A 13,825-nucleotide genomic window follows, 5' to 3' on the forward strand; every position below is an offset into this window, starting at 1 on the left:
AGAGATGCAACCCCCGGGACAAGCTGGCTAGCCAGATTAGCTGAATCAACAAGCTCCATGTTCAAGAAGAGAGACCCTGCCTTCATAAAATAGAATGATCAAGGAAGATACCCAAAGTCAGCCTCTAGCCACCAGAGGAACATGCATGTACACAGGAGCACACAAACATGCTTCCACATTTATAAACATGCATGCACACACACCACACACATATGCATGCAAAAAAAGATATATTGATGTTTTCTGGATTAGTTCTAATTGATTATAAAATATTTTAATTGATTTGGATCTGAAAATTATATGCTAGGACTTTCAGCACTTCGGGGCTTGGCAGGAGGTGAAGTGTGAATGTCCTGATGATCACCTAGGGAGAGAAGCTTTACAGCTATGGTGTTGTGGAAGAGGAAAAAATGAAAATATACTAAGCCATATTAGGATCCTCCAGAACATGAGACAACTGACTACATGGCTGTTATTTTAATTTTTGATGTTATATTTTTCTTATAAACCCAAGTGTTACAAAAGTAATAAGTGTCTGTTGTGGTCAATGTTTTTAAAAATGCATCACTTTATAAACTCTAGTCAATTTGGTCCCTGTTGTGTCTCTGGCCACACCTGTGTGCTCAGATATATTAAACATTCTGCTTCTACAAAAGCAGGTCTTTGACGTGGTATACCAGGAGGCTCTGTCTATCTCATGATAACTGGAGTTGAATTTAGTGATAATTCTCCCAGACATGCCAGTCCCATAGAAGCAATGGCAGGTCCTCTCATCTCCACACAACCTTGTCCCCTTCACAGGAGGACTACAGATTTCAGCAATCTTGGGAGTATGTGGTTTCCCACAGGTCTTATGTGCCTGCTGGTGCCAGTCAAGTACATCCTTCATTTATTCATTTTTATTTTTCTATATCTAGTAGCTTCGCCCTCTCAGTTACTTCTATAACCACACAGAAACTGTTGATCCATGCTTGGGTCGTGTACATGGGTCAGTGTATAACGTGGCAGTCGATTAATACTGTATTGTCTTGACAAAAACAGCTCTTGAAAGCAAGACGCTGAGAGCATCTTCTCTCCTACATTGCTGGCAGGGCCAGTTGCTTCAGAAAAGCTGCTTGACCCATCTGCTCTAAGGGACCAGGGGGTCAAGGAAATCTTGGGACAAAAATCTCAGGCTTTCCCTGTAAGTTTAACACAATGTTTGCTTGTTGGCTTGTTTGTTTGTTTTGCAACGGATATATTGCATTTGTGATGAAAACAAAACTTTACCACACCCAGCAGACAGCTTCTACAACTTCAGAAAAGGAACAGACTCTCAGAATAGCTTTGTTCTTAGAGGAAAGCTGTGTTTCAGTTCTAGCACATTCTCTCCACTCCACCCTCATTTCTATCTCTGAAGTACAGAGTGCTGTGGGATAATGCTCTTATACACTGTAAAGATTTGTCATTCGAATTGGTTTAATAAAACACTGACTGGCCTATAGCCAGGCAGGAAATATAGGCGGAGTGACCAGATTAGAAGAATTCTGGGAAGAGGAAGAGCAGAGAAAGGAGTCACCAGCCAGACACAGAGGCAGCAAGATGAGAACACTGCACTGAGAAAAGGTGCCAAGCCATGTGGTTAAGCATAGATAAGAATTATGGATTAATTTAAGTATAAGAGCTAGTTAGTAATAAGCCTGAGCTACCAGATGAGCATTTATAAGTAATATTAAGCCTCTCGGAGTCAATTGTTTAAGAAGCGGCTACTGGGTATTTGGGAACAGGTAGGTGGAAAAGAAACTGTCCACAGACTACAACAGGGAGCAGCTGGGTCTACATGTAGAATTTGTAGCTCTTAGAAACTTTCAGAAATGAATCAAGGAAAGTATTTTTCAGTAGACACTGCAGTGACTGTGCATCAGTGACATCAACAGCATCTCCCCAGGTATTCGCAACTCATTACATTTTCTCAGCCTTCATAGTGCCAAAGACTCATCCACACCCAGAGACCCTAAAGCCAAATGTTCTAGGCCACAGGCCCAGATGGTCTAGAGAAGAGCGCTTCAGTCAATGTTTAGCTCCACAGTCTTGGTAATGTAGATTGTGAGCCTTACCCAGTCCATTGCCAGCCTAAAGAGAAGACTGGGGTCTCCCTAAAGAAATGAGAGCTTTGTCTCGCCACTCCTTTGAGATTCACCACTACATCATACCTGCAAGTATTAGTCTACTGCCTTGCTCGAACAACTTATCTTGAGCCTAGTAATATGAAGCAATTCCTAAATCAATTTTCACACACATACTTTCTCTCACATTCTATCAATCTGTATTATCTATCTACACATATATATGGATCCTGTACACAACACACACACACACACACACACACACTTCTCTGGGGAAATCCTAACAAAGGCTAAAGAGCAAGGAGAAAATATGATTATCTCACTAGTCAGAGAATATCCTGAAGTAGAATATCCCATCTTTGTTGCTGTTGGTTGAAGTCTGTGGAACAGGGTGAACTCCATCCAAGAAGAGTAGATTTAAGAGTTCTGAGAGCCAGAACATACTTGATGTGTTTTGACTAAGAGACGAAAAACACTCTGCCCTCCAAGAATCACTGAGAGTCAACAAACGTGGCAGTATGGAGAAGGACACAGAATTTGGAATCAAACAGACTTGATGTCTTTGATCAAATTATTTAACTTCTGATATTCAGTTTCTTCACGTATAAAATGTAGACAATAAAGCTTACCGCATAAAATGTTTATGAGAACCAAATGAGATTTATGCAAAGTAGGTCTGATCTTCAGATAACAATTTTCAAAAGTTCTTGGCTGTAAAGCATGTTGGAGTTAGAGGATGGGGAGCTGTACTATAAAAAAGACATCTAGACATGACACATGGCCAGGGCACTCACGAACACAGGGCAGCTGGCTATCTGCACAAGACTGAGCCCGTGTACATTTCATCATGGGTGGGGGAGGGAGCACAAGGCACCACCACCGCTCCCTGAGGGCCCATGGGCAGCTAATGGTTGCTGGGGAGAGAGGGGGGGAGGAAGGGAGAGAGGGAAGGAGAGAGAGAGAGAGAGAGAGAGAGAGAGAGAGAGAGAGAGAGAGAGAGAGCACGCGTACATCATTTTCTTCAGTGGTGTAGCTGTTAGTAAGTTCCGCATGCTCCCATGAACAACCTCCTACCCATGCTCATGCAAGCAACACTAATTAAACTCAGTGGGTCACACACACAAAGGAGATATGAAAGTGGGGGGCGCTTGCTAGGGAATGGTTTCAGTGGGGCAGGGGAGGGTGATAAAGAGGGGCAATGTGAAATGCAAATAATTAAGATGCATTATACAGGTGCATGAAACTGTCTAGGAATTAAAAGTGGAAAAAATGTTCATATCTGCTGCTGCTGTTATCGTTATCATCTGTTCCTGGGTGATACTGATGCAGCCGTCTAAGCTTCCACCCTTACATGTTTATCTGAAAATCCTTAACATGCCAGTAGATGACATGCCCGACTAAGCAGAATCCTTAATGGCACAGCTGTAATTACAAATGTCTAGTATGTACCTTAGGTATGTTTCAGGCAGTGTATGAGTGCCTTGGATACCTAATCCTGTTTCATTCCCACCCCAGTTCTGCAGGCATACTTTTCAAAGATTAGGAAGTGTGGTAGTCCGAATGAGAATGGCCCCATAGGCTCATGTATTTGAATGCTAACTCCCTAGTTGGTAGTCTGTTTAGGAAAGATTAGGAGGTATGGCTTTGTTGAGGGGATGGACTTGTAGGTTTCAAAAGTTTCCACACTAGGCCCAATCTCACTCTCTCTGCCTTGAGCTTGTGGATCAGGTTATAAGTTCTCGGCTACTGCTCTAATGCCATGCCTGCCTGCTGCCATGTTCCATATCATGATGGCCATGGACTAAGCAAGCCCCTAACCAAATGCTTTTCTCTATAAGCTGCCTCGATCATGGTGCCCCTTCACAGCAACAGAACAATAACTAAGACAGGGGGAGCCGAAGAGTTCATTTTAGGTTTCCCAGATAATAAGTGGCCACACGGAAATTCAAGCTTACGTCTGCCCGACTCTAAGGCCCGTGTTTTTGTTTCTTCCTGAACTTGTACCAGTTCTGAAGGCCAGCCCCTTGCACAGCCACACTGGTGGCCTGGCATGCTGCAGCCTGGGTCTTAATGCCAGAGGGATGGAAGTAAGGAAATACCGCCTCTGAAATGGCTCTCTCCTCATCTCTAGCACAAACCATGTGCCCGCCATACTTGCCTGGATAGTGAAGAGAACAGGCTCTTTCTGAACTTTCCCATTCACAACAAAGCCTTGGTTCTTCCTGTCTGTGGCCAGGAAAGTAAAGCAGTCCGCCCGGGAGCCGCCTCCGGAGTGCTGATAGGCCACACCCCTGCTGTCCACATCTTGCTGGGTAAAATTATGGTGAAGCACTTTTCCCCTCAAGTAGAGGTACCCATGGCGTGGGAGCTGGGCCAGAAGGAAGGTTAGGTTCTCTGGAGGTGTGTCAGGGTCGGTCAGCTGAAGGTGATCAGCGGACAGGAAGCCCTCCGCCCCTTCGGCCAGCTTCAGCCCTTTGTTCCTGGTCACCACAGGCAAGGCTCTGTCCACAGTCTCCAGTGTGATCTCAAACACCCCAAGCTGGGTCTGCAGTCCATTGCTAATGGTAAATCTGGCAAAGAGAGGCAAGGCAGCCTTCAGCATGGGCTCTTGTCACCATCGACTGGAATGAAATGATAACATACACACCTTTACTAAAGGACACGCTGTATTGAGACTCATGGACGAAGCAAGGACGGACTTGCAGAAGAATGCCCTTCCGTCATTGAACCAGTTGCTGGGTAATATACAAGCTGACCATTCTAAAGTCAAGAGCATTTTCCCAACTCCACTGACGTCCCTCCTGTATGAAGCAGGCAAGCTGGTGCCGTCTTTTGACTGAAAAGGGATTTCCTGCCCAGCTGGACTGATTGTGTGAGAAGCTAGTATGTACTCATATATTTTTAATTTTGCAATACTGTTTTTTTCATGGAATGTGGAAAACTTAACTTTAAAGACTGATCATTGGGACCCCAGTATAATGAGATACTGAATAGAATAACTCATTCTATTTTATATTATTTTCATGTTTTTTCTAGTACCAGGTATTTAACCTAAGGATTTACATGTACTAGTCTGGTGATCTACCACTGTCCTGTATTCCCAAACATCTTTTTTACTTCTGTAAAAAAAAAAAAAAAATCTGTCTGTCTGTCTGTCTGTCTGTCTCTCTCTCTCTCTCTCTCTCTCTCTCTCTCTCTCTGTGTGTGCATGTATGTATGCATGCATACCACAGTACACACGTGGAGTCAGCAGACAATCTCCGTGTCAGTGTCAGCTCATGCCTTCCACTTTTTTTGAAACAAGGTCAGTTGTTTGTAGCTTGTATGCCGGGCTAGCAGCCCCACCCCCTAAGCTTCCAGGGATTCCTCTGTCTCTGTCTCCCGTCTGACCACAGGAATGCTGGGATTGCAGATGTGCATTACTGGATCTGGCGCTACCTAGGTTCTGGGTATCTTCACTCAGAGGCTCCAGCTTGCACTTTACTCACTGACCACGCCGAACCATTTTGGTTTTTAACTTTTTGTGACATGGACTCACTAATGTGCCCGAACTGGCCTTGAACTCATTGTGTAGCTTAGCTGAGCCATGAACTTTGAATCGTCTTGCCTTAGTCTTCTGAGCAGCAGGCATGACAGGCCTGCACCACCAGGGCCTGACTAATGGTAACTGTAAAAACAGATCACAATATTCAGCAGTATTATATTCTGTCAGCAGCAGTAAGTTTGCTGCCTTAATCTTAAATGCCCTTTCCTGTCCCAGTTAAGTTGTTTGTGTGAAAAATGTGCAGTTGGGTTCCGGAGGGTGCTGGGGATCAGTTCCCCTGTGGATTTTCCTGTTTGGAAAACAGTGTCTGGCTTGCCTCCTGATACAGTGTAACCATTCCTTGACTCCTGCTGTTACAGGGGTATATAAGCCCATGTTGGTCCGAATAAAGAGAGCTGCTTCCCTGACCGACTGAAACTAGGTGTCTAGAGTGCTGTTTAACCTCGGCATCCCTCGCCAGATTGCGTGCTCCAGCTGCGCGGGCCGCAGCAATATTCTAGCTGAGTCTCCTTTCTGGGCCTTCTTATCATGCTTTTGTAAGATCCCACCCAACACCACAGGATTATGGAGACTCTAACCTCCTAGAATCGACATATGCTTCTCTGCACCTGCTTCATTTGAGGTATGGAGGGTTGATGATAAGCCAGGATCCGTTCCCTGCTGAAAAGAGCAGTTCAGACACATGGCAGAGGACACAGAGAGGGACCTGGAGTTAGCGTCGGAACCCAGACTACTTGACTCTTAGAGTTTTCAGTCAATAGCTCAACAACCCCCCCCACACACACACACACAAATCGAGCTGTAGTCCCTAAGTACCAATGGCCAAATTTGAAAAGAAAGTTAAAATGACATGTGTTCTCTTACAATGACTGCTCTTACAATCGTGGGTATATGTTTTTTGCTTTACATCAATCACTAAGGCTATTCTGTTCTCTGCAGTCAGTCACACAGCAACAACAGATTCTGATATTTCAACATACTGTTTCTATTTTAAAGAAATGTAAGACTATCATGAACTGTACTAGTTAGCTTTAACTGTCAACTTGACATAGCCTAAAATCACCCGAGAAGGGAGTCCTCTCTGTTGAGGGCCTGTCCAGATCAGGTTGGCCTGTGAGCATGTTTGTGGGAGGGTTGGCTCCATTGTAAATCGATGTAGGAGGGTCCAGCCCACTGTGGGTGGCATCATTCCGTGAGCAGGTGATCCCTAGGCTGTATAATAAAGCCAGTGAAACATGAGCCTGGGAGAACAAGCCAGGAAAGGAAGCAGCAACCACATAAGGTCTCTGTTTCATGTTCCTGATCGACTTCCTGCCCTGACCTCCCTCAATTATGAGTCCAAGCCAAATAAGTCCTTTCCTCTTCTAAAGTGTGTTTGGTCATAGTGTTTGAAGGGAAAGGAGGTTATGAATTTATGTAAATAAAATACAACTTTAAAACTCCAAAAAGTTAGAAATGTACTATCTTCAAATGAGATTGACAAATTCACCACAGACCAAAGGAATGAATGTACTGAGAGTTATTCAGAGTTGCTTCTTAGCAGTTTCTCTCTATTAATGGTTTCTAGAATATATATGCAGGATGCATACTCTACTGAGGTAAAAACATATGGAGTATTATCATACCGATGTAAACATTTCTAATAGCATATTTTACTGGAACACAACATTAAATCACAAAGATCTCTTTGTTTTAATTAGAGAAAGCATGGCATTTATTTTGCAAGTCTGGTATATTTGACTAGGAAATTCTTTTTCCTCAGTGAACTGGCTCTTAGGCTTCAGGACTTGAGGGTAGATGCTTTATATTTGACCAGAAAGAAACCTGGAACCAGGTTGTGAAACCAGCCTTCCTGGGGCAGAGGACTCAGGAGAAAGCATACTTAGCAAAGTCAAGGGAGACAGGTTTGGCCGAGTACAGATTTTGCTGTGAAGGTTATGCTCAAAAGGTTTTGTTTGTTAGATTAAAATTGCTCACATACGATGTTTTGATCAAATCTACCCCTCCCCTCCAATTTTTCCACTCTTCCTCCACTACTTTTCTCTCCCAACTTCATGTATTATTATTATTATTTTTTAAACTGAGTTCACTTAATGCTTCCTGTATGCTCGTGGATGTGGGACAATGTACTGGAAAATGGGTAGTGTCTTAGAGTTGACATCCCTGATAAAAAGTGACTGTCTATCCTTCAGCAGTCTTCCACTCCTCATGGCTCCTTGGCCAGGGGTGGGACTTCTTGAGCCCCTCCCCCGCATGCTGGCATTATGGCTGGCTTGGTCTCCTGCATGCTGTCTCAGCTGCTGTGAGTGGCGTGTGCAATGGCCCTGCCACGCCCACCAAAGACTGTGCTGCCATGGTCCTCCACTACCTCGGGCTCTCACCATCCTTCTTCCCCATTCTGTGACAATGAAGCCTGAGCCACAGGGTGAGGGGATGATGCCAGTGTCCTGTTTGGAACTGAGCACTCCACGGTCTTTTTTCCCACACATTGACCAGTTGTGGGTCTGAATTAATCACCGTCTACCGGGGGGAGAGTCGGGGGAGCTCTCTGATGAGGACTGAAAGATACAGTAGTTGTCCATTCCTCCATTTCTCAAGCAAAAAGGCTTTCTTTTCCATAACAGATTACATATAAAATGTGCTTTCTGAGGGAGTTTAAATCAGCTTTCAATAATAAGATGAGAACTTAGGGGATGGTTTATGACTATGTCCATTTAGCAGCCACGATTTCAGCTCCATTAATTGTACTGAGCATGAGTTTCATCTTGTGGAGCAGGATTGAAATCCAACCAGCAAACAAGTGGTTACTCCCATAACATTTGTGCCACTGTTGTACCTGCCAGGCTAGATGTTATTGTAGCTCCCAGGGGCAGGGAAGGATAAAGACTCTGAGTTCTCTAATTAGCTGGTTGCAAAGACTACCTACAAGGAAAATATGATGTGACACATAGAATAAGCAATCTATGTCCCCAACGTTAAAATAGCTAAATGAAATGAAGTAAACATTTCATACTCCTACCATCTAAGCTTATAAAGAGTGTGATTTTCCTTGGAGAATCAGTGTGAATGGTTTGAAGAAAGGCACTGAGTTACGCTGAGAATTATACATCAAAGAAATCAGCAGGGGCTGGAGAGATGGCTCAGTGGTTAAGAGCACTGACTGTTCTTCTATAGGTCCTGAGTTCAATCCCAGCAACCACATGGTGGCTCAGAACCATCTGTAATGAGATCTGGTGCCCTCTTCTGGCCTGCAAGTATATATGCAGACAGAATATTGCATACATAATAAATTAAATTTTAAAAAAAAAGAAATCAGCAATCACATTTTCTTGGTAAATATAAACCTTTAGTTTATAAGTGCTACACAAATTAGACATTTTCCTCGGTTGAACATGAAGTATTATCGAATAATTTTGGTAAACAAACAAGGGCACTTAGAAAAACATCTGTTCATTCTTTGGACTTATGCCTACAGCTTCAGAGGTCAAGGAAGATGCCCTCTGAAGTAGAAGCACTGAGCTCTGCCTCTCTGGCAAGGAGTCTCACAGGACCAACTTCATTCTCTTCTCTGTCAGGGCAGCCCATGCTCCCCTCTTCCCATTCTAGCCAACGGCCCAAAGTGACAGGAGACAGGAGCAAGGCAGCCCCTCAGGGCCCCCAAGGCCTCTTTTCCCCCTTTAATCCTCTGAAATATACTTCACACGTTTCATTCTGCCCACCCCTTTCTGAAATGAAATGACTCTCTGCTCCCTACCACATCCCAGCATCAAATGTGCTTTCTGGGGAGTTTCAATTAATCACCAATAACTTAGCACCAATATAGCCCAAAGGCATACAGTTTTATAATTTTCTTAAATTTTATTTCACGTATATATGTGTGTGCACGTATATATGTGCACTTGTGTATGTGGGTGCATGTGCATGTGTGCGCACATGTGTGTGGAGGCCAGAGGTTGACATCAGGCATCTTCTTCCAATCATGCTCTACCCCCTTCTTTTTTTTTTTTTTTTTTTTTTTAAGATAAGGCCTTTTACTGAACCTGGAGCTCATGAATTTGGCAACACTGGGCCGACAGTGAGCTCCAGGGATCTGCCCGTCTCTACCTCCTCAGCTCTGGGATTACAGATGTGCACCATCAGACTGGGCTTTTATTCAGGTCCTCATGCCTAATAGCAAGCATTTGTACCAAGTGAGCCATATCCTCAGCCTCAAGATGCGCATTCTTAACATTAGCATTACTTGTAGAGTTAGAGGGTTTGTGCCCCATTAAAGGCTGTTAAATAGAAGCTAAAGAGGAAGAAGACAGCAAAAAGAAAAGGTGAAGCAAATTGGGGGCGGCAACACGATTCAGTGTGAGCCACAGTGAGTAACTCGCTCCTCCAAGGTGGCCATTTTTAATATCTGACTGGAGACTGGGTTCTGAAAAATGTCCTTTGAAGACAGGTTTTCAAAGTTCGGTGTCAAGGCCAAACATGACCTCTGTGAGGGCCCTGGAACTGTCTCCTGAGCCATGCCGTCCTTCTCACACACCTCCCCTCCTGATGCTGGGGAATCTGACCCCCTGGGGAATAGGCAACGTGCCATCTGACAGATGGGAACGAGGGTGAGCAGGCCAGGGACCACGGAAGAGTAAGAAATACATTTGCTGAGGCCAGTGCTCCCAGCTGGGACGCCGAAGCAGCTGTCTGCATTGACCTAAAGCTAATAAGTCAGGGGTGAAAAAAGATGCAATTTCTAAACACGACTGAATCAGATACATCATTCCAGTTTTGTGAGTAATGATGGAAGCCGCTCACTGGCAAAGAAGCATCACCCGTCACCGGGTTAGAGAAAGAGGAAGCGGTTCTGCTTGGACTCCCATCAGAGTAAACCCAGCACAGCAGCGAAACAAGGTCAACACAGCCTCCTCCTGCAAAAGGGGAGCACAGAGGCTCGCCCAGGCCTCCCTTCAAAACCCTGCAAACACGTTCTGGATGTCACTAGTGTCCATTCTGAGGTGAGGAGGCTGGCCGTATGGCGGCATTAGCTCCTTCTGCAGGTCCATTTTGTTTGATTTCCCTCGTTACCCACCTCCCAGGGAAAAGATGCCGCCAGGATGACCAGCATCCTCATGAAATTTGGGGAATGACTTCAGATTTGTCTGGGGGGTGGAGTGGGGGGGTCTGCCTGGTCTGATTTTACCATTACCACAATGCTGTCGAGCGTTCTGCATTTCCTGGCAATAGAGTTGGCTGAAGAATCTGCCATCTGTCATGGCATTTAAAAGATAAAAATGGAATCATAAATAGCGCCAGCTCCTCAGGAAAAAAAAAAAAAAAAAGTCCAGCCGGCATGTCAAAATGGAGGACATTAACATGTTCTTTCAGGACCCAGCCGCCAGCAGCTGAAGTCAGCTTGCTAATCGCTCCATGTCATCTGTCCTAGCGTGGGCTGCCAAATCTCTCTTCCAGGCCAGCAGCACCAAACAATGCAGGGGAAATTTATGATTCACAAAATATTTTTGCAGAAGGTAAAATCCAACCATTAAACCCCATTTAATTAATGCTGCCACATCTTACATTAAAAAAGAGAAAGGGGGAAAATTCTCTACCATAGAATTCATCGCTTTTACCCAGCCAAATTCCTTGCCAAATTTAACGGCAGGCAACATAAATTTAGGTGATTAGATTGGTTGCATATATTTAATTTTTAAAAAGCACCATGATCACACTTTCATTAAAACAGGCGCTCGGCTTTGGTTTCAAGCCACCTGACAAACAACACAGCAGCCCGTGATTGGGTGAGTGAAATGACAAGATTAAAATGTGGATCCTGGGCAGATGCGAGGCTCTTCCATTATAAATATGTAAAACTGCTGGCCCCAGATCAGAAGGACACATTGAGAGGCTCCCTTTGCACAAACAGAGTCTCCACACATTTTTGATACAAGAAAGGTAGAGCGCAAAGAATACTTCATTTGAAATAAGCTCTCAGCCCCCAAGTGGGCTGTGATGCACAATTGTTATGTCAATTGGGCGACTTCCTTTGCCTCTTCGGAATGTTAGGATTCTGTGCACAACCTAGTAACAAGTGTATCCTTCTCGAGATGGTGGTTGGAGGCCTACAGGAAAGACATACAGAAAGCGTCTGGTGCCCTGCCCCAGGGGATGTGGGTGTTCAGACAAGAGGAGTATGCCCACAGGTAAATGAAGGCACTGGAATACAGGAATGCTTTCTGCCCTGTGTGTCGGAAACCCTGTTTTTCAGTCCTGAGACACTCAAAGGCCATCTTGGTGAAGCCCACATGCCTGTCCTACCTTCACTCTTAGAATTTGCTGTTTTGATCTATTTTTTATTTATTTACTTTTGCTTACCCTATTTTTCTATTTAAGCAAATGTATTTAGGAGGAAAACGTTTAACTCTAAAGCCAGAAATATTTACATATTAAAAATGTCAATTCCATAAATGCTACAAAAAATATATACAAGAAATCAATTTCGTAAATCCTGGGTAGATGTTCCTCAAGGGCACAGGGACTGGGGATAATATTCTTTGTTAAAGAAAGGAAACTAAATATGAAGAACTCTTAGGGGACAGGCGCACAAACCCAGGACCTCCCCAGGAACCACTCTGAAGGGTGAGTGAGCCAGCGGGGGGCCAGCCTCTTACTCTCTGGTCCTGTGTTTCCATGATGTGTCTTCCTCCATCAGCCAACACAGTTTCAGACCTTTGTATCACTAAAGACCCAGCCACTGGCTCTAGGAAATCAGGCCACACATTTCTGCCCAAGAAAACCTTCAAAGACACCCAGGATGCAAAACCAAGTAGAAAACAGAATGTCAAGAAACAAAACAACGTGAAGTCTAATTAGCTCCTTGAGGTGAGGACCCCGGAGGCCTGTGGGACCAGCCCCTAGTTCTCTTTGTCTCCAGGAGGGCCTGGCAGGGCTTCTGGAAATTCTCATAGAGGTTCGGAACACACTCAGAGCAACAGGCAGACAGCTCGGGGATGCTGGTCCTGAGGTATCAGATTCTTAAAGAGCCTCTTAAAGATAGATTCCAGCTGGGACTGGAGTTACCCAAACTGGCACAAGGCCCAAGACTTTGAATTTTGCTCCCAGGTAACTCAGCGATGAGCTAAAGAAAGTAGATACTCCTAGGAGAACTAGCTTTAAAACGCCAGCTAAGGTGACTTTGGCTGGTAGGAGTCGAGCATTGCATTGGCTCACTGGTCCTCAAGTGAGGGACTTGGGTTTGGGTTTTCCCATCTTAGCATCTCACCTTCACTTCCCTACATCTGTGTGCATTTGCTCACTGATCCCTCCGGCAGCCGTTAATGTCCAAAGCTGACAGTCCTGTGGGCATTGACTGGACTAGCGGGAATGGAGAAAAGCAAGAGGCCCCGGAAATGCACATAAAGCCAAAGGCCCTGGTTCCAATAGGCATGCATTAGACCAAGGAGCACCCACGTCCCTTAGCAAACAGAGGCAATAGCAAGCACCACTTCTGTCTGAACCTCCCTTATTCCTCCATGATCATGTTCACTACTGTAAAGACAGAAGGTGAGACGGTGGCCATGGAAACACTAGGGTAACAATGGCAACACCAGTATAACACCAATGACAGATAGTGTGGACTCATCTATGTGCCTGATGTTGTATGCACCTCACAGGCCTAATTCATCTGCACCTCCCGATGACTGGGCTTGGCAAGTACAGTGAGCACTATCCAGGCCCATAGACGGAGGAGCAACAATACAAGTCACCATGTAACCTGATGAAGTCCATGCAGCTGTGAGTCACACAGGCACTAATAACCCCAAGCCTCTATTTTCACAATGGCAACCTACCACTTAAACACAAGTGCCAGCTAGAAGAAGAACTCTCCCTTCTGATGGTTTCATTAACACCCAACACTGCGCAAGCGCAGACACAGGAAAGATACTGCTCAATTAAATAATCATCTTCCTGGTTTAGGACCTCTATAAAGAGACCCGGGGCAGGAGGGATGGATCTGCGAGTAAAGGGCTTGATTCAAAAGCATGAGGACTTAAATTTGAGCCCTAGAACCCACATAAAAGAAGCTGGGTATACTGGTGGGCGCTGGTTATCCAGTGCTGGAGGCAGAGACAGGAAGCTTCCCGGGCTCACTGGCCAGCTAGCCTGGCCTGCAGGGTAAGATCAAGGCTAATAAGAG

The 13,825-nt window shown here is 44.8% G+C and overlaps 1 protein-coding gene across 5 annotated transcripts in view; it reads right to left on the reverse strand.

The window, feature by feature from the left end:
- The window catches only part of Frem1 (FRAS1 related extracellular matrix 1), a 148,765-nt gene that overhangs the window by 38,185 nt on the left and 96,755 nt on the right, over window positions 1-13,825 (reverse strand). For 3 of the 5 annotated variants that reach the window (XM_076564439.1, XM_076564438.1, XM_042271359.2), the window contains one exon: window positions 4,264-4,675. In XM_076564439.1, coding sequence (XP_076420554.1) covers window positions 4,264-4,675 — 412 coding nt within the window. Of the gene's footprint in view, window positions 1-4,263; window positions 4,727-13,825 lie in introns of all 5 variants that reach the window. The other 2 variants (XR_013049175.1, XM_076564441.1) reach the window with 1 other exon arrangement.

This window comes from Peromyscus maniculatus, chromosome 2 (genome assembly GCF_049852395.1).
Source record: "Peromyscus maniculatus bairdii isolate BWxNUB_F1_BW_parent chromosome 2, HU_Pman_BW_mat_3.1, whole genome shotgun sequence".
Classification (NCBI taxonomy): Eukaryota; Metazoa; Chordata; class Mammalia; order Rodentia; family Cricetidae; genus Peromyscus; species Peromyscus maniculatus.